General features: G+C 41.9%; 1 protein-coding gene and 1 pseudogene across 5 annotated transcripts in view; both read right to left on the bottom strand.

The window, feature by feature from the left end:
* IFT140 (intraflagellar transport 140) overlaps nt 1–19907 on the bottom strand; it is a 298079-nt gene that overhangs the window by 146106 nt on the left and 132066 nt on the right. For 4 of the 5 annotated variants that reach the window (XM_029577418.1, XM_029577414.1, XM_029577415.1 and 1 more), the window contains exons 17-19: nt 14599–14730; nt 8750–8785; nt 384–580 (exon numbers count right to left, since the gene is read on the bottom strand). In XM_029577418.1, the coding sequence (XP_029433278.1) occupies nt 384–580; nt 8750–8785; nt 14599–14730 (365 nt within the window). The remainder of the gene's footprint in view (nt 1–383; nt 581–8749; nt 8786–14598; nt 14731–19907) is intronic. The other variant, XM_029577417.1, reaches the window with a different exon arrangement.
* Nucleotides 13820–13920, bottom strand: LOC115076372 (annotated as a pseudogene).

Here is a 19907-nt window from a genome sequence, read left to right as displayed (position 1 = left end):
ACACTAGCCAAATTTACTTAAACCTCACCTCCAGAACGCCCCCTGCTGTCTCTTTTTTATCTGCTTAAATTTTAAGTGGGTAATGACTTAGCCACTTCAAATTTAACTGCTGAGAGGAGAGGTAAATTTAAAACATAGGGTTTTGTCTGGCTAACTTCAAAGTTAGTTGGACAAACTGTTTGAAATATTGATTTCTGTATTTTTAAACTAAAGAGTCCTGTATGAAACAAAGAATGCAAAGTTGTTTTAGTAAACAATACCCCGGAAATTTAGGAGGAAACCCTGCAAGCCACAAGACACACCAAACAGAGAAGACTAAGTTGATAGAGCTGTCGGTCGCTAGACATTGTAAGCAATAAGTGGATAAAGACTTCCTGTCCCACCTTTTGATGAGCTTAATAGATTTGAAAGCCTCATCCATATCCCCAATTGTAAGGTAGAAGCTGAAGTTCAACATGGCTTCTCGTGTGGTCTTATCACATTCTTCTAGCCCAATGAAATCCCGAAGAGGTCTCTTTGCAACCATCTGGGGGATCCGAGAGGATTCTACATTTGCAGTGACTTCTTTTTCTTCTCCAGGCTGAAAAACAGAAATTAAGAGTAAATCTGTGTCACTCAACAAGAAACTCAACATTGCTATGGGAATTGCTATGGGAATTATTAAAGCATCTGCACTGTTACAACAACTATACTTGTTATGATGTTTTTTTGATATTATCATGTATTGCTCGGGGTGGGGGGGGGGGGGGGGGGGGGTGGGGGGGGGGGTGGGGGGGGGGGGGGGGGGGGGGGGGGGGGGGGGGGAGGAACCAGAACGGGGAAAGGGTTATATAGAAAGTTTGGATTCCGGGATAGTCTCCTCGGAGACGCAGCTGCATAAAACTTTTATGTTTTGTCTATTGACTGTATTCCAAATAAAAAAGTTAAATTATAAAAAAATAAAATGGAGTCAATACATGAATGTTAAGGCTTTAATGAAAATACTATATTCTGCTCTGGGCTAGTGAGGATGGGGATGCTGCAGAAGCAGTATTCAAAGCCCTCAGTGACAAGTCCCAGCCATTGTGCAATGGAGATAACCTAGTCCCTGGATTTAAGGCCCTTAACTGTAAGGTTTTCCAAGGAGTCCTGGTACCTGGCCCCCAGCTGAAGATTATCATTGCAATGACTGGGCTAAGTGAGTTGGGAGGGGATTTAAAATAGAGCAAACATCCCCAGGCAGTTAGGCATGAAGGATCATTGCACCAGATCTCTGGCTCTGACTGAGCTGGAAGCCAAAAACAGCAGGAGGCCTCTCCAAATAACATGTTACCTAAATGTGGCTCCGAGTTTACTAGGAGACTAACAGGAAAATTTTAAAAGGAGCGGGCGTGCACCCATATACGCATATATTGGGCACGCAAGCAAAGACACACTTAATTTTATATCGTGCATGCAAGTACACGCGTATCATTTAAAATATCCCTACCGCCACATATGTGTGGAGCCTTTACACGTGTACTCCCAAGTGACCATGGGGGGGAAACAGTCTATATATCTCCCACTGTAAGAGGGTCACTTTCAACTCAGGGTGGGTTTTGGGTGGGGAACAGTGTTACAAGGGTCTACAGATCTTTGCGCCCTAGGCAGACCAATGTAACACTGCCCCCCCCCCCCAAAAACAAAATCCACCCTGAGTTGAAAGTGCCCCTCTTACAGTGGGGGATATATAGTGTTATATTATCTCTAACAGAGACTCGCTCTCTCCCCCCCAAGTGTTCAGGATCCTTCTGGCCCAAAATCTCCAGACTTGCGCCTCATCAGGACCAGTAGTAAAGTTACGCAAGAAACTTGGTCCACGTTGCCATGTTCAGCCTTGCAAAATTCGAGGGTTTCATGCGTAAGTCTTGGCCCCACCCTGGAACGCCCAAGCCCTGCCCCTTTTCTGCCTCCTTATTCTTGACGCATGCACAGGTATGTATGCGTGTCCTTCCCAGCTTCTTAAAATTTGCGTTGCTTGCGCGCGGCCCACATACGTGTGATTAGGGCTGTTTTTGCACAAGTAACGCTTTTAAAATGTCTCTCTCTACCGTAGTGGTATAATGCAACAAGTTAACACCACAGAAAGTTACTTCAAAAAATCATCATCATAAACAATCCATAGATATTAGTCAGATGCATAAAGCTCCATTCCAATTTGAACTTAACTTTTTCTGGAAATACTTGTTTTGGTAAGAGGAAGATTAATTGATGAATTATTCCCAGAGGCAGACAAATGTAATGAACAGATAGTGTCAGAAAGTGTAAAATTGACTTATGAGTTTCCCATATTTTACTTACTAATATCTGGAGTATAACATATTTTTGTACTTGTGAACTGTGATCATATTTGTGTGGTATTAAAGTAACCTGTACCTATAACCACATATCTGAGTATCCCACTATTTAATCTTTTTTCTAAACTGTTTTAAAGAAAGCACAACCTGGGTCCATGTGGTGCACACATGGACCCATCTTAAAGTTCAGAGCATAGGCAGGAGTTCCCATACACAGTCGCTGCCTTGTGAGCCCTTCAGACTCTTCCACAGTTTAAGTTTCTAGTCAGGTAGTCGACCCTCTAGGGAAGCAGGTTAATGATTTAATCTGCTGTTTAGAGAGAACTGTTTATAGGTGAGCAAACTTACTTTCTCCATCAACAAACACGATTAAATCAACCATAACTTGTGGGGAGCCTAGTCTGAAGGTTGTATTATGGAACAACTACTACCAGACAACCTGGCCCTACCAGGTGGAAAGTGGACTACCGGGTGAAAAGGCTGCACAAAACTATTTATCCAAACTTATTGTCTCCTTGGGACATGCTGTCCAGACAGTACTGGGATGTAGAGGTGTGAACCGACAACCAATTAGACAGAATTATTTTGGCAGCTGCTCTTCTCAAAGGACACAAACAGCTGAGAAACTTGACAGTGAGGTTGAGTCCCTTTTCATGTAATACACTAGGGCTCTCTTGCAGTCCAGTGAGTGAAGGGCCTGTTCTCTCTTCTATACATTCAGTCTCAAAAAGAACATTGGTAACACAACAGCTTGGTTAATGTGGAATGCAGACACCAGTTTTGGAGGGAATTTAGGCTTGAAATTGTAGTGAAAAAAGTTGGCCCAATTGGTTTCTTCTATGCAAGAGCAGGAAGAAATGTTAAAAAGCATGGACTTGACAGTTTTTGATCCGAAGCAGTGTTTCTAAACTTTTCCAAGCATGCTGTATTGCCAGCATGCCACATGACATGCTGGCAATACAGATTTAAAGAGGACTCATATGGCCAAAAGAAGCATTAGGGAAGCACTGAAAGCCTCACCAGTCTCTTCCAAATTTTAAAATAAAAGGGAAAGAGAGGATAGAAACCCTATAGGAACCCATCACAATGGACCGGGTCTATTTATATACAAGTTCAGGAGACGGGAAAAGTTGGTATGGTGTGGGCAGCCAGATCAGCTAGTGGCCTTGGCTGCTGCATGGGACTATCATATCTCCTCCACTACTGCAGCTCCCCACACTCGGCATATCCTCCTCTCTCCTTCTTACTCAGCTTGGGGATAAGACAGAGGCTGAAAATTTCAAAGAACCCTACTGCACCACCAATGATGCTTTTTTTTTTTTTTTTTTTTTAGTTAAGAAGGGGTGTGGGGTCTGCTAGACAACAGGAATCTGTTTTTGTGTAAAAAGGAGGGTCCAGTTGGGGATGAGATGGAGGGGGGGGGGGGGGTTCTGTGCAGATCCACGGGGGTTATTTTTCACTACTCATGGGAGTGGGGGCATGCTCTCAGTCTGAGTGGCCCCTTTAAATAAAGGCCACAGGTGCATCAGGACTTGTGGTAATGCCCCAATGCACCTGCAGGAAATTAGCTACAATCCCTGCATTAGGTAATAAGCTCACTAGTGTGCATTTGCATGTTAATGAGCTCATTTAAATACAGGTGGTACTGGACCAAAAATAACATGAGAAATTTCAAATATTTTGGGTTATCCCCGTGTTAGGCCATTTACTGTGGGAAAAACGGCTGAATATCAACCTCCATATGTTCCTGGTTCTTAAAAGATTAGATTTCCCCAAAAAGTTCTTTGGCTGGATTATGGCCCTACATAGCAGCCCTAGGGCACAGGACTGCTATATAGGGCCATAATCAAGATTTTTCCCTATTAGAAGCGGGACTAAACAAGGCTGCTTATCACCTTTACTTTGTAATATGGCCCTGGAAACTTTGGCTCAGAAGATAAGGGAGTTATGTGATATTAAAAAGACTTTCAATTTTGTAGATTGGTACAAAAAATGACTACATGCTGACAATATTCTTTTATTTATTACTGAGATGGATAAATCAGCGACAGCCATTCTGAAGTTATTAGGTTCTTATGGTAAAACTATCTGGATATCTAGTAAATTGTGCTAAATCTACTATATCAGCTATAGGGAATAAGGAGGGGGGTCTCCCTTCTATGTTAACTCATCTTGGGGGGCCCTAACCAACTGCATGAATGGGAGGCCTGCAGCTGAAAAGGTTTGCTCTCCCCTAGGTTAGACGACAATTACCAAAGTTAAATTGGCAGATTTCACATTTGCTGGGGTTACAGTACCTATAATATTTGTTGTAAGGAATCTAGAAATTTTCTTGAATTCTGCACTTACTTAAAAACTATAGATCAAACAGTTACAATACCATTTTTCAAGTTAAAAATGCTAATACCATTAAGGAATTTGGTTCCAATTCAGGATGTTAGGGTGGTGGTACAATTTTTAGTGCTTGGACATCTAGATTACTGCAATAGCCTGTATATTGGTCTGCCAAAAAATCAATTAAGATTGTTGCAGTTGCTGCAGAATGCAGCTGCACAATTGGTTATAGGTTCAAGACTGATGGATCGTATTACCTCGGATTTTTGTTCTTTCATTGTATCTTGGAATGTGCAATTTAAAATTGTTACAGTGATCCCTAACTTAAATTCCCTATAATCTGGACAAATTGATAGTTAAGCAAGAGCCTGAGAGTCTGTTCCAGTCATCAAATTAGTATCTTTTGAAAATTCCCAGCTTCTGAGATTATAAACTCAACCAAGGCTTTTTTCATAGTAATGATGGCAGAAAATGAACAAATGGTCCATCTGGTCTGCCCAGCAAGTTTATTATGGTAGTAACTACTACTCTGTAACAGGTTACCCCCCAAGCCTTATGTTAAGGGTAATAATATTACTAGCAACATTTTTCAGGCTGAGTAGCTTTGATAATTCACACAATGTTGCTTGAATGTACTTTGCTTTTGGACTTGGCCGTAGAAACTGTCCTGTGCTTTATCCCTGTCTGTGTATCAGTATCCCAGGCCCTAAAAGTCAGGGCCCAGTGTTGGCTGTCACCTGAATCTAATTCCTCTTTCACCCCCATCATTGAAGAAGAGCGATGTTGCAATTGCATCAAAATCATGAAAGCTAATTGGTTTGGGATAATAACTGCCACTCCATGCAGGTTACCCCATGCACTCTTTCCCTCATTTCCACTCTAGCCTTTAGGTATCCACAGTTTTATCCCATGCCTTTTTGAATTTGCTTACAGTTTTTGTCCTCACCACCTCTTCCAGAAGGCCATTCCAGGCATCCACCACCCTCTCCGTGATGAAATATTTCCCGACATTGGTGCTGAGTTGTCCCCCTTGGAGTTTTATTTCATTACCCTGGTTCTACTGTTTGCATTCCAATGGAAAAGGTTTGAAGTTTGTGCATTATTAAAAGCTTTCAGGTAACAAAGTCTGTATCATATCTCCCCTGCACCTTGTATTCTCCAGGGAACACATATTTAGATCCTTCAGTTTCTCCTCATAAGTCTTCTTATACTGAGCCCACGCTATTTTGGTCGCCCTTCTCTGGATTGCCTCTGTCCTGTCTCTATCCTTTTTGAGATATAGTCTCCAGAACTGAGCACAATACTCCAGGTGAGGCCTCACCAAGGTACCTGTAAAAAGGTGTTATAACCTCCTTTTTCTTACTGATTATTCCTCTCTCTATGCAGCCCAGCATTAGCTATTGCCTTGTCACATTGCTTCGCCACTTTCAGATTACCAGATACTATTCATCCCTAGGTCCCTCTCTCAGTCCGTGCACATTAAACTTTCATCCCCCATCACATACAGCTCTTTAGGATTATTGCACCCCTGAATGTATCTGAACTTCTTGGCACTGAATCCGAGCTGCCAAGTGTTCAACCACTCTTCAAGCTTTCTTAAATCACTTTTCATTCTCTCTGCTCCTTCAGGCGTGTCCACTCTGTTGCAGATCTTAGTATCATCTGCAAATGGACAAACTTTACCTTCTATCCCTTCTGCAATGTCTTTCACAAAGATATTGATTAGAACCGGTCTCAAAACTGATCCCTGTGGCACTCCACTTAACACCACTGTCTCTTCAGAGTAGATTCTATTTATCATTAAGCTGTCTCCTGTCAGTCAACCAGTTTGTAATCCACTCCACCACCTTGGCACTGACTCCTAACTTCTCATTTTATTCACTAGTCTCCTATGCAGGACTGTATCAAAAGCTTTGCTGAAATTCAAGTAAATCACATCGAGTGCTCTTCCTTGATCCAATTCTCTAGTCACCCAAATTAAAAAAAAAAATCAGATTTGTTTGACAGGCCCTCCTGGTGAATCCATGCTGCCTTGGATCCAGCAATCTACCAGACTGTAGATAGTTCTCTAGATTTGCATACAATGGAAGCAGTGCATGCAAACCTCTCTCGTGCATATTCATTGTAGCCATCCTGAAATCTGGCTTGACTATGGCACTTGCAGACTGGAGCTCACCATCACTGGTCTAGGTCCAGGCAGCGATAACAGTTTTGGTGTCCTTCACAAACATGTGACACTCACATCTGCAGGCAGGCCTTAAACCTACTGACTGCAGCCTTTTTAGCCTTGGATTTTTTTCATCTTGTTTTTTGCTTGTTTATTTTAAATTAGTTGCCTTTTTTAATGTAGAACTTAAAATTCTGTTTAGAGGCTGCCAAGGCAACATTAAATAGAAGGATTCACAAGATCGCAAATCCATGGTAAAAAAGTATAAGGCCACAAAACAGAGACACTGGGTAACATCGTCTGTGCAGTAATTTGGACAGAGAAGGCAGAGGTTCATGAGGCAGCCACTGTGCATGGGAACGTCTGCATATGCCCACAAAGTCTTTCAGAGCTCCAAGAACTGGATCTGCATTGGCACAGCCCCCCCCACCAGTTATGGCTGCGTTGGCACCATTCCCCACCAGTTAATCCTGCTCGTCAATGAAGAAAAAATATTTTCAAAATATTTTATAATATTCTATGTATCAGGAATGATCATTAATATTTTTTTAATTTTGTAGACTACTTGTTTATGATCTGATGATGTATGGTTTGCTCTGGCTTTTTTTTTTTAAACTAATAAATTCTATTCTATTTCGTTTTGTATTCTGCCTTCCTCAAAAAAATGACCCAAAGTTGTTTATTACATGAGAAGCATACAATAAAGTAAAAGGGCAATGAACATACAAATGTACACCATCTGGTGAGCTAGTCATCTATATGGTGCTGGATGCTTTATAACAAGCTCACCATTTCTCTTTAAAGTTGCATAGGATCAGTCTACAATTAGCTTATTGGACCAGTAGGAACTAGCCAGGACTGAAGTATATAACTTCTCCCTCATGGGCCAATGCAATAAGACGTGCGTTGAAATGGGTGCTCATAGTGAGTGCCTGTTTCTTAACGCACAGACCACCACATCCTCTGGGCAACTGCGTAAAAAAGGATAGGATAAGGAAGAATTGTGCGTCCTTAGTGCTCAAATGCATCAAGCGCCCACAATTGCAACAGTCGCTCAATATGAGGGTCCATTTTTATCCCGCTTCTGGCTGATTTTGCTGAGGTTGCTGAAGGCGCCCATAGCTAAGCGCTTCTTGCTACGGGCACCTACACTGTGCGCCAGAGGTTTTTTTTTATAATCAAGACAAAATACATTTTTTAACACTGCAAGCAGTGAATTTAAGTGTCACAGTGATACTAAGTAGGAGGAACCACAGAGAACCGTAGTTTTACATTTCTCATGAGCCCCTGGCGGATTGGCTTGACACCACCTCTGGGGCTGGAGTTAAATTTTCCACATTAAAAAGTGTGCGTTGGACTCCCAGCGATTTTCTGCATCGGGGATAACAGCTAATAGCCTCCACTACATGGAATTTACATGTGATGAACGCTATTGGCTATGCATTTGTTTGGGCGCGCATTTTGGACCGCTAATCTCCTTATTATATCGGGTGCTAGTCTAGCACTTGATCAATTGCGCACTTTATTGCATTGACCCCTCAGCTTTTGATTCCTACAGGAACAACAGATCTGTTCAGACCCGATTCCTGCTCCATTCAGATTCTGCTTGTTCCTATCATTCTCTGCCAGCCCTTCCCTTTCTTAATGTACGGATGTCCCAATTCGGACCCTGGCTTGTTTTGGACCCTCATTGTACTTGCCTCAGCTATTCTGCCTGCCTTTGAGCTATATTTGTGTTAGTCACTTTTACCTCGGCTGATACCCAAACTGGGAAAGCTTAAAAGGCACAGCATCATCTAAGGAAGAGACTTGTCTGGACAAATGAAGTATTAGAGGAGTGTGGAGCAAGGGGAAGAGGCTACTTGGGAAAGGTAACATGGCAATGGAGAGGACACAGGAATAAATAAGGCAGCATTGAATCATGAGTACTTACGACTGGACCATAAACACAGCCTTTACGAAATAATAACTGATGGCAAAAGAGAAACAAAATCATCAAAATAAGGAAAGAGAGAGAAAATATGTTAAAGTGATAAAGTGTGAAGACGGACAACAGAGTTGCTTAACAGTAGCTTGTGTTCTTTGTGGACAGCAGGATTAACAGTTATACATGTGAGTGATGTCACCATATGCAACAGTACAGAGAGTAATCAGCTATTGGTTAGAATAGTCTAGAATATTTTGTACACATGCAGTAGCTATGCACCTAGCAGTCCTCTGCTAAGCTCTCTCAGTCTATTTCATATCTTAAGGAGGGAAAAGGGGAGGTACGAGAGTATATGCTGTACAAGGAGAACACAAGTTACAAGTAAGCATCTCTGTTTTCTCCATTCACAAGCAGGATAAAAAGTCACACATATGAGGACTCCCAAGCACAAGGTTGTATTTGCATCCCCTTCCTTCCCCTTGTACAAAACAACCTGTGACATGGGTAAATGAGGGCAGAGTCATTACCAAAAAATGTAAACAGATTTCTGAGGACTGACTTATAAGATTTACTGTCCTGATGGGAGTCAGCCTTTAGGCAATACTGAGATGCAAAACGTGTGGCTTGAACTCTACGTTCCTGCCTCACAGATGTTATGAATGGTAGCAGATCCCACAAAAGCCATGGAAGCATGGTGGGAATGTACATATCCTTCAAGGGAGAAACCTGCTTTATCATAACATTTAACTATGTATTCAGAAAGTCACTTTGCAATTGCTCTCTTGCTAATTGGTCTCCCTGGTCTGTTTGGGTCATGAGAAACCAAAAGTTGGGTAGACCTAACATCTTTCATCCTATAGAGGTAAAATGACAATGCTCTTCTACAATCTAGTCTTTAACTTTGTTATTGTCTTTGCTGTAAGTGAGATTGGCGAGTATGCATATACTAAACCCTGTGTTCAATCTATGGAAAAGGTATCTTGTGCTATGCAATGCACAGAGTTCCTTCTGGAGAAGAACTTGTCTACTTTCTTATTGTCCTGTGTCACAAACAAATATGTCTGTCACATTCCCTATTGGAGAAAAATGTTTTTGGCTATTTGGGGATTTATAGGGACCACTTATGGGAATCTAAAATTATGCTGAGCATGTCTGCCATCACATTTTCTGAGCCTGGTAGATAAGTGACTCTGAAGATGAGTAAGTGGGCTACTGCCCAGTTCCATATCTTGACTGATTCTAAGCAGAGAGGGTAATGAGCCTGTCTCCCACTGTTTGCTCACACAGAACATCACAACCTTATTGTCTGTCTACATGAGAACTATTTTGGTCTCCAGAATGTCCTGGGACACTATGAGAGCCAATCTTATGGCTCTGAAATCCAAGAGGTTTATGCTAAATCTGGTCTCGCATGCACACCAACATTCCTATATGTACAGATCCCTAGTATTGCTCCCCACCATATGAGAAATGCACCCATGGTCAGAACTGTTTGGTAAGGCTGCAAATGAAATAACTGACTTGTTTCTAGGTTCTCTGACTAGCCATTATTATAAAGAGTTCTTGAGCTCTCTAGTTACTCTGAGTGATCAAGGCTCTAATAGTATTGGATTCATTGAGCAGACAATGACCACTGAGCTTGTTTCATGTGAGCGAGATATGGACTAAAGCAATGGTTCCCAGCACTTTTAGCAGAATCCTCACTGGCATGGATGACTTATGGGCTACAAATTGGACTGCCACCTGTGTGTTGTCTATGCGCTTAGAGGGGGAGCATCATCTTGGCTTTTGCAGTGTCCGACATGGCTACTATGAATTGTACTTGGCAGGCTGGAGATATCTGCGATTTTTCATAGTTTATGACAAATCCTAGTCTTTCTAAAAGGGCCACCTTCATATTTTGAGCTTCTTTGGTCAATGTCTCCATGTTGCTCTTCATAAGGCAATTGTCAACTGCAGGAATTTCTGTGCTTGGGATGAATGGAGATATGGGTAAATGCATATTTCAGATCCAGAAAGCAAAGCCAGTTTCCTTTCTCTAGGAAAGGAAGTATCATGGGCAGAGTGACCATCTTGACCTCGCTGCATACGAACTTCTTTAGGGCTTGGAGATCTCGGATGGGGCAAAGATCCCTGAATTTTGTTGGAATCATGAAGTATCTGGAGTAGAATCACATTCCAGCTTGGCTTGAGAGGCACTTTCTATATAACCCTTGCTTTCAGTAAAACTGATATTCCCCCATCAAGATCTGCTGGAATGTTCTTAGAGGAGGTCTGTTTCGGGGAGACTTCCTGAAATTCATCATGTAGCCCCATTTTACTATGCAAAGGACCCTCTCACATTTAAAGTTATTTCTGTCTACTCATGAGAAAACAGTAGCAATCTGCTATCCACTGGGTCTGTTATTTGAACAGGCGTTCTGGTCCAGCTTCCACCAGGAGTCAAAAAGATGCTTTGGGCTGCATGTTTAGATCTGGCCTCTTTGGTTTGCGATCATGCTACTTTTATTTCTGTTGCATTGGTAAGAGGGTTGTATCTTTTGGCAACTGGATTGGAACTTTTTTGTATGCTTATGACATTCCTGAGTCCTTGTGAAAAGAGTTTATAACATGATACAGTAGTCTTTAATAAGGTCCACTGTTTCTTTAACTTTGATACCAAACAAATCTTCACCTAGACAAGGCATACTGGCAATCCTCCAATGGACATCTCTCAGGCTTGAGGCTTTAAGCCAGGCCATTCTTTGTGCTATGATCATCATTGTGTAACTTCTTGTGAATTGTTATATACTGTTCTTACGACTTGTCTGCCATACTCCATGGCCTCTGAAATGGATGCTAGGATGCTGTGGGCTTTGGAATCTGAAAGAAGATCCAACTTGGATTTTGTCTTTAACCTTCTCCAGTACAGTGTACAAATACTGGATCATAAGAAGTTGGTAGGATGAAATCCAACTGACATAGAATGGAATATCCTCCTAGTGAAGGATTCCAGCATCTGTTGCTCTCTGTCCGGTGGGGGTGGGGGTGAGGATGATTTATCACTTTGCTTTCTTTAGAGCAGCTTCGACTACTACATATTTGTGTAGGAGCTGAATTAAACCTTAGTATAGGTTTAACCTTATACTTTATGTCTAATCATTTTATGACAGAGTATAATGTATGAGGTGTCTCCCAATTATTATAGCATAGGTCTCTTAAATTTGGATAACCTAGAATTGCAACTGTGTTCCTTGAGACATTACAGTACTGTAAGATATCCAATGTTGCTCTTGTTGCTTCTGATTCCTCAGGAAAGTCACAGGAGATAGTCTCTTCCAGTTCATTAAGATTCCTCCCCATGAGTCCTGAAGTGAGGCAATTCTGGGACAAGATGATAGCTAACAAAGCTGGGTTCCCTGAAGATTTCACTGAGTTTACTTTATGAGGGTCCTGGTTCAATGCCTGTAGCTAACTTGCCATAATATCTTGAAGAGTTCTAATCAAGTTAGTTCTATCATGAGAAGCAGCAGGAAGTTGTGCCTATTGTACTGGGAAGTCAGATCACTGTCAACTCAGCGATGGAGAAAGAGGGGATGAGGTTACTGGTGACAGCAAGTGCTGCAGCTATACCGGGGGGACCCTGTAGAGGTTGATGCTCTGATTGTGTAGAGTGTTTACTCAGCATTGCTACAGTTAGCATCCTCCCCCTTGACTTCATCTGCTGCTCCCTTGTCACCCAAGGTCCAATCCCCAATATCAAAGGCTCTACCCCTGACATCCCAAGAGCCTGTTGATATGTTAATGACATCCATACCAAAGCCCTGGGAGAGAGGCTTTGGACGTCCATATCCTAACATCCATGGATGTCAAGGGGGCATACTCAGATGCCGAAGAGTTGGCTTGGGAGGGCTAACTGCCTGCTTTAGAGCCTCTGTCACGGACACCATGTGGGTGGAAGCTACTGACGCTGAGGCAGAGTCCTAAGCATGGCTCACTGGCTTTGAAACTCGAATAGGCTCAAGCTGCAGACTGGAAAAAGGCTCTGAAGCCACACCTTGGCTCAGTGGGAGTCAAGAAGCAGACTGCTTAACTTTCAGCTGGGGTCTCTTTAGAATACAGAGACTGAGTCTTATCCTGAATACAAATGGCCTGGGTCAAAGAGCTATTGGGATGAAACTGCTGAGGATATAATGCTCCTTTGTGTGTCCTCATTTGTCACCTAATCTTCTCTACAGCTGAGAGAAGAGTGACTATTTTACTTATGTTTCCTTTTACCCTTACCTGAGCTCTTAGTCTTTGCAGACAGAGAAACAGAATCAACAGCAATGTGAAATAAATCTTACTAGAGAGAAGCAAACCAGAAGTGCAATTTGTGTCATCATGGGCAATTTCCAAGTCTTTTATCCATTAGGGATATTTTAGCATTGCAGGATAAGAATCTCCTAAAATTTGGAATTTTTTTTTTATCCCTATGATTAAGAAGAGGCCTCCTGCTAGGTTAAAGGACTGCAAGGAAGAATTTTGTTTGGTTTTTTTTTTTTTAAATTGGGGAATAAGAAAATTAGAGAAAACCTGAGGGAACCATCTGAGAAGAATGATTCCAATCACTTGTTCTCCAAAGAACAGATTAAAAAGGAGCGGACTGCTGGGTGTAGAGTTACTGACAGTGTGCAAAATATTCTGATCACCCTCAGTACTGTTAGCATGCGGGGACATCACCCGCATGTATGATTGTTTGTTCTGCTTACCAGTGGAGAAATAAACAGATCCAGAAAATGAAACAGAATGAAGTCTCAACTCATTTTTTCTTGCTCAGTTTCTTATAATGATAATATCTACTTTATTCTCTTGTATCAAGTGATTTCTTGATGATTTACTTTGAAATTAATTACATAAAATTTAAAAAAAAAATCCAAGGTGAATCCTGCAGAAAGGATGGATGTGTAAAGCCAGTGAAAATAAGGAAGCGGACAGATTAATGCTTTTATAGATCATCATCAGTACAGCTTTTGTGGCACGATAAAAAGTGCAAGTATTGAAACACAGCATATGACAGCAGGTAAGTTCCATAAAGCCCATCTACTGCCAAATTTAACAAATATAGAATATTTCACAGATTTGCATATTATCCTTATGCAGGGACCAGGCTAATATTCCCTGTATGATTCCAGTTTTAGAACACTCACTGCCATTGAAAACATCTTTTTCTAACTTCCCCTACTACCTGTGATCCTTACTGGTGTACTAGGAAGAATTAAATTAAAATCCTGTATCGTCATGACATAAGCTGGGAATCTAGAAGTAGTAACTGAGTATATCTGCACAGAAATAAAGGTTAGAAAATAAAAATAGAACAAAAAAAACTATATATACACACACACGATACCTTTTTATTACACTAACTTAATATACTTCCTGATTAGCTTTCAAAAGCTAAAACTCTCTTTTTCAGGTCAGAAAAGAATGAGCAACAGATGAAGTTACCAGAAAATATAAAGTACCATGGCTGCCATAAGTGAATCATAAAGGGCATTCCAAGGATAGGGTGAAGGGGCCGGGAGGAAGTGGTGAGGGGGGTTTGATGGGTGATCAGAAGCAGATAATCAAAAAGGTATCGCTAAAATCTTGCGTGGATTTATTTCCAACCTTATTAGCTACACAAGAATTTATTAAATCAAAATACATATTTAGGAGTAAACTCAATGGCTACACAGATACCGTGATTCAAGTTCTGAACCTTGAGCCTGTTCTTCAGGTCAACAGGGGTAGAGAATACTTGAAATCAATGAGACAGCCCCATTTTAAAAAGCTCTTTGTTTAGTGGAAGGAATTAGAGGATAATAGTATCATACTTATGAGATAGGATCACACACCTTCTTTGTGAAGTAGTAATGGGGCACCTCAATGCCCAGAAGAGCCTGGTGAGAAGCAGCTCGTGGAAAATTGTCCTGAAGCAAAAGGCCATGCTCCTGTGTACTAAACAATGACATAATCATAACATCCACCTGGAGAGGAACAAAAAGGCACAGAATTAGCTTTCTGTCGAGACACATGGCATTTTGGGGAAATTGTAAATTGGAGAGTAAGGTTAGTTATTTTTATTTGGAGCTTTTGACACTTAACCCCTGTATACTAGCAGCTATACATAGGGACAGAACTTGAGACGCCTCTGGAAAGGTGAAATGTTAAAGAAGGGCAGAGCCAGGAGAAGAAGCAATGCACTAAGTCACACATGTTCTTCCATATGCCAAACTGGGCCTCTAAATCAGTGTTTCCCAACCCTCTCCTGAAGGTACACCTATCCAGACAGGTTTTCAGGACAGCCAAAATGAATATGCATGAGAGAGAGCTGCGTACATTGATCACTCAGTGTATGCAAATCTGTCTCATGCATATTCATTAGAGATATCCTGAAACCTGAGTGGCTAGGTGTGCCTCCAGGAAAGGATTGGGAAACACTGCTCTAAATTATAAAGGCAACGTGAACGCATCTGCAATCCATAACAAGCTGAAAAATGCAATTGGTGACAACATACAACAGTGTATCTAACCATTTCAGTGTGACATGATGTTATGTGATGATGCCCCTGACAAAATCATGATAATCTTACCATAAATTCTACACATAATAGGAATCCCTCTCTGGAATCCAATTCTCCATCTCTGCCGAGGGAATCCCCAGCTTCATAACATTTGCTATCATCATCAGAAAAACAAAGATCAGGAAGCAGCTTAATGAGAGTGGACTTTATTCACTCTATGTAATAATAAGCCACCCTGTGCATGCAGAATGAAGTGGAGTGCTCTTCCACAATAACAGCAGCCAACAGGATGTTCTTCATGGTTTTGAATTGCGATAATGAAATCAGGTCGTGTAAGAAAAATAAGAATATAGCCGATATTCGAGCTAATGGAATGTTTCTCAGTAGTGAAGATTTGAAGAAAAGGATTCCCCTTGAGGCAGAACTTTGTGGTTCAAAACATGATCATGTTGGGGTTGGACTATTGAGAGCTGTACAGAGATGAGTATTTACCGTTTTGAAATGAGCATTTAGTTTGGAGTTTGTCAGCCTTATGAAATGAAATGAGTATCAACTTTGGGACTGTCAGCTTATGGAGAAATGACTTTTAGTAAAATTTAGAACATTTATCAAATACAAAAAAACAAAAAATATTGATGAAAATAAACTAAAGAGACCTGTTACTAATTTTGAGTTTGATGACATACAAACTCGTGAAGTGTTGGGTCCTACATAAATAATACACTGTATGCATACAAATTGTTGTATTGAATGTGGCTATATTGAAATTGCTGAATTTTATACCAGTAGACTATTTGAGCTGGGCTGGTGTGACTACTAATTGTCTCTGGAATACACTGGTTGGGCAGTTTTTGTGATTTACAATATGGGAATAAGCATGTGCATGCTCTGACCATGAAACTTCCTAACAGCCTTATTTACTAAGAATTTATTTCCATAGACACAAAATGGGAAAAAAATGCTTAGTAAAAGCAAGTCTGCTTACCGTAAACAAGGATTCTCTGTAGCTAGCAGGATGGAACAGCCATAACACGTTGATGACATCATCTGATGGCACTGAACGGATCCATCTCTCTAGCTCAGTAAAGTGTTTACCTCTGAGCAGGTATTGGAGTTCCCACACATGCACTGCCTCATGAGCCCCTCAGTCCATTGTAAATCTTAGCTTTAGCTAGGTAGTCAACTCTCCAGGGAGTCGGGAGGTTACTAAACAAGGCTAATTCATCCTGCTGTCTATGGAAAACCCCATTTACAGTAAGTAAACATTTTCTCCATCAACAGACAGGACTGAATTAGCCCGCTCTCCTGTGCGCGTGATTCAGAAAAAAAAATTATTCAAATTAGGGTCCGCGGTAAAAAGAGGCGCTAGGGACAGTAGCGCATCCCTAGTGCCTCTTTTTGGACAGGAGCGGCGGCTGTCAGTGAGTTTGACAGCCGACGCTCAATTTTGCCGGCGTCAGTTCTCAAACCCGCTGACAGCCACGGGTTCGGAAACCAGATGCCGGCAAAACTGAGCGTCCGGTTTTCAACCCACGAGCCGCGGGCCAATTAAAAATTTTTTTTTTTATTATTTTAAATTATTTTTAACTTTTGGAACCTCCGACTTAATATCACCATGATATTAAGTCGGAGAGTGTACAGAAATTTCCCGGTGCCGGCAGAAATTAATGCCTGCCTTTGGGTAGATGCTAACTTCTTAAAGTAAAATGTGTGGCTTGGCTGCACATTTTACTTAGTGAATCGCACGGGAATAACTAATAGGGCCATCAACATGCATTTGCATGCTGCGGACGCTATTAGTTTCGGAGGGGGGGGGGGGTTGGACGCGCATTTTCAATGTGCTATTACCCCTTACTGAATAAGGGGTAAAGCTAGCGCGTCAAAAACGCGCATCCAAACGCGGATTAACAGTGCGCTCTGTATCGGCCTGTTAGTGAATAAGCAACTTGGCTTCCCCGTGGAGTGTGGATTACTGGGTGAACAGGACGTGCAAAACTGCTTGCCCAGAGTTACTGTCACTTCTTGATAGATTGTTCAGATATTAATGGTATGTGAAGATGTGACCAAGTTGCAGCTTTGCAGATGTCTTCAACGGAGATAGGTGAGCAATGGAAGTGGCCATGAAACTAACTTGATGAACACTGACAAAGTCTGTAATCTGAAGACCAGCTAGTGTATAACCATAAGCCAGGTGGACAAAGTATGTTTGGCTACTTCTACGCCCAATCTGTTGGGATCATAGGAAAGAAATAACTGAGAGGTCTCATAATGCAGTAACAGACCAAGCATCAGGCTGAAAGCTCTGCGGCACATGGACACAGAAATGAAGACAAACATATTAACTTCATTTCCTATGCACTAGTTCAGTTTTATTGTTACCCTACACTCCTTGTTCAAATGTAAACCGGCATGATGTGATCCTATCATGAATGCCGGTATATTAAAAAAACTAAATAAATAAATAAAATAAATATTAATGCCTGACTTATGCACTGAAGATATTAGAACAGAAAGTTCACAATAGAGCACACAAGGGATAAAGCTTACTTCCAAGCTGTGGGGTCTTTGCCCCACAGAATCCTTCCAGAAACAGCACAACACAATGTGGTCAGACTAACTTCACAGAACAGTATTACATTAATACATGGTTCTGTAGAACTCACGGGTCTCCTCCAGGATCCCAAACTTCGTTTAGGCCTCTATGCAGTCTAAATGCTGGGAATATCTGAGAGCTGTCCCAGGAGTCCTTTTGAGTGTCTGGATCATCAGGGGTGGGGGCTATTTAGTAGGCTACCTGAAATGTGGAGTTGGCTATGTCTAAGCCATTCTGTGACTTTGTGAGCAAACTCCCAGCTTTGATCTGGGCAGACCCTAGTTCAAAGCTAGAGAATATGCATTCTTCTCTGACACCAGGGCTCTTTTGCAGTCCAGAAAATGAAGGGTTTTTTTCTTCTTTATTCATATGTGGTCTTGGAAAGAACATGATCAAAATAAAAGCTCAATCTAAGTGAAAAGCTGTTCACTATGCCTTATTACTTATGTAATTTCTGTATGTTATTTTTCCTCCTTGATTTGCTGAAGTGTTCCTCCTTCCCATCCCCCCAAGTTTGTTTGTGGGTTATTGATTAATGACAGTCTCTTATTTCCTTGATAATTTGTTTTCCTATGATGTGTTTCTTGAGTTTTAATATTTCTGTTTTAAGATTTTTCTTTTTCTTGTAGATATGTAAAATTTAAAAATATTTAAAATCAAGAAAAGCACGAAGCTGTACTGGTTCATAAAAACATAGTTAACGTGCATATGAGTCAAGACATTTATCCCAGGACAAGCAGGATGATAGTCCTCACATATGGGTGACGTCACTGGACGGAGCCCTATCATGGAAAACTTTCTGTCAAAGTTTCTAGAAACTTTTGACTGGCACACAGAGCCCACTGAGCATGCCCAGCATGCCATGATCCCTCGAGCCACAGGGGTCTCCCCTTCAGTCTTCGTTTTTCCGTGCTGCAGTTAGCATCGCGGTGAAGGAGCCCTGCGTGACTTCCTCACACATCAAATTTGAGAGAAAAGTTTTAAAAAATCTCTCTTTTCATCCCCTACATAGGGGTCTCCCTGTCACCACCAGCTGGTGAGTACAATTTTTTCCCATTTCGATTGGGTTCAAAGAAGTTTTCTGTCAGAAGACTGTCGAGGCTGTCCGGCCTTCATTATGACAATGGGCTTCAAAAAATGCCCAAAGTGCCCTGCACAATGTCTATCACCAATCCGCATGTCGAGTGTGTCCTGTGCTTGGGTGAGTCTCACGATGTTTCTTCCTGCCCTCAATGTGCTGAAATGACAGCCAAGGGCAGGAGGGCCCAACAAGAGAAGATGGAACATCTCTTCCATATTCAACTTATTTCATCGACGTCGACTCAATCATCTCCGGCTAGAGCATCTAAAAGGTTAGTCGTTCGAAAGCGTCGCACTGACGGCTCCGGAGACCGGCTATCACTGACTCCGTCCCGGGCATCGGTAAAATAGACATCCGTGCTTGAAAAGAAAAGCACGGAGCATAAAGAAAAGCATTGTCATTGGCATCGACAGACGTCGATGCCAGAGGCCTTATTGTTGCCGAAAGAGCCATCTCCAAAGAGGTCTCGTATACAAGAGCCATCAACACCTTCGAGGCCTACTACTCCAAGGCGATCCCCACCAATAAATGTGCCGGGAATCGAGCCACCACAGGGACCTGTGGAAGTGCCGATTATGCCTTCACTGCCACCACTTATAGCTGCTCTGACCTCACCAGCTATAAGGGAGGAACTGGACGGTTTTATCTGCCAGGCAGTGAAAGAAGCTCTCTGGGATCTTCGGCCATCGACACCACTGGAACAGATGCCTGTGCCATCACCAATGCCGATGCCTGTTCCAATGCCAGCTCCGGTGCCAACGCCAATGCCAATTCCGGACCTCTCAGGTTTTCAACCAGTTCTGTCAAAGCTCGATGCCTTCATCGGAGCTTTTCCGATGCAACCATCGGCACCTAAAACTCTGATTCCCATCGGTGACGACGATGCCTCGGGGGCTTCTCTGCCATCTGAACCCATACCAGGGCCCTCCAGACTTTCTTGGCCAAGAATCCCGATATCTCCATCAA

The sequence above is a fragment of the Rhinatrema bivittatum genome, chromosome 14 (genome assembly GCF_901001135.1).
Source record: "Rhinatrema bivittatum chromosome 14, aRhiBiv1.1, whole genome shotgun sequence".
Classification (NCBI taxonomy): domain Eukaryota; kingdom Metazoa; phylum Chordata; class Amphibia; order Gymnophiona; family Rhinatrematidae; genus Rhinatrema; species Rhinatrema bivittatum.
Note: the sequence above shows the minus strand (reverse complement) of the source record. Positions and strands in the feature narration are given on the sequence as shown.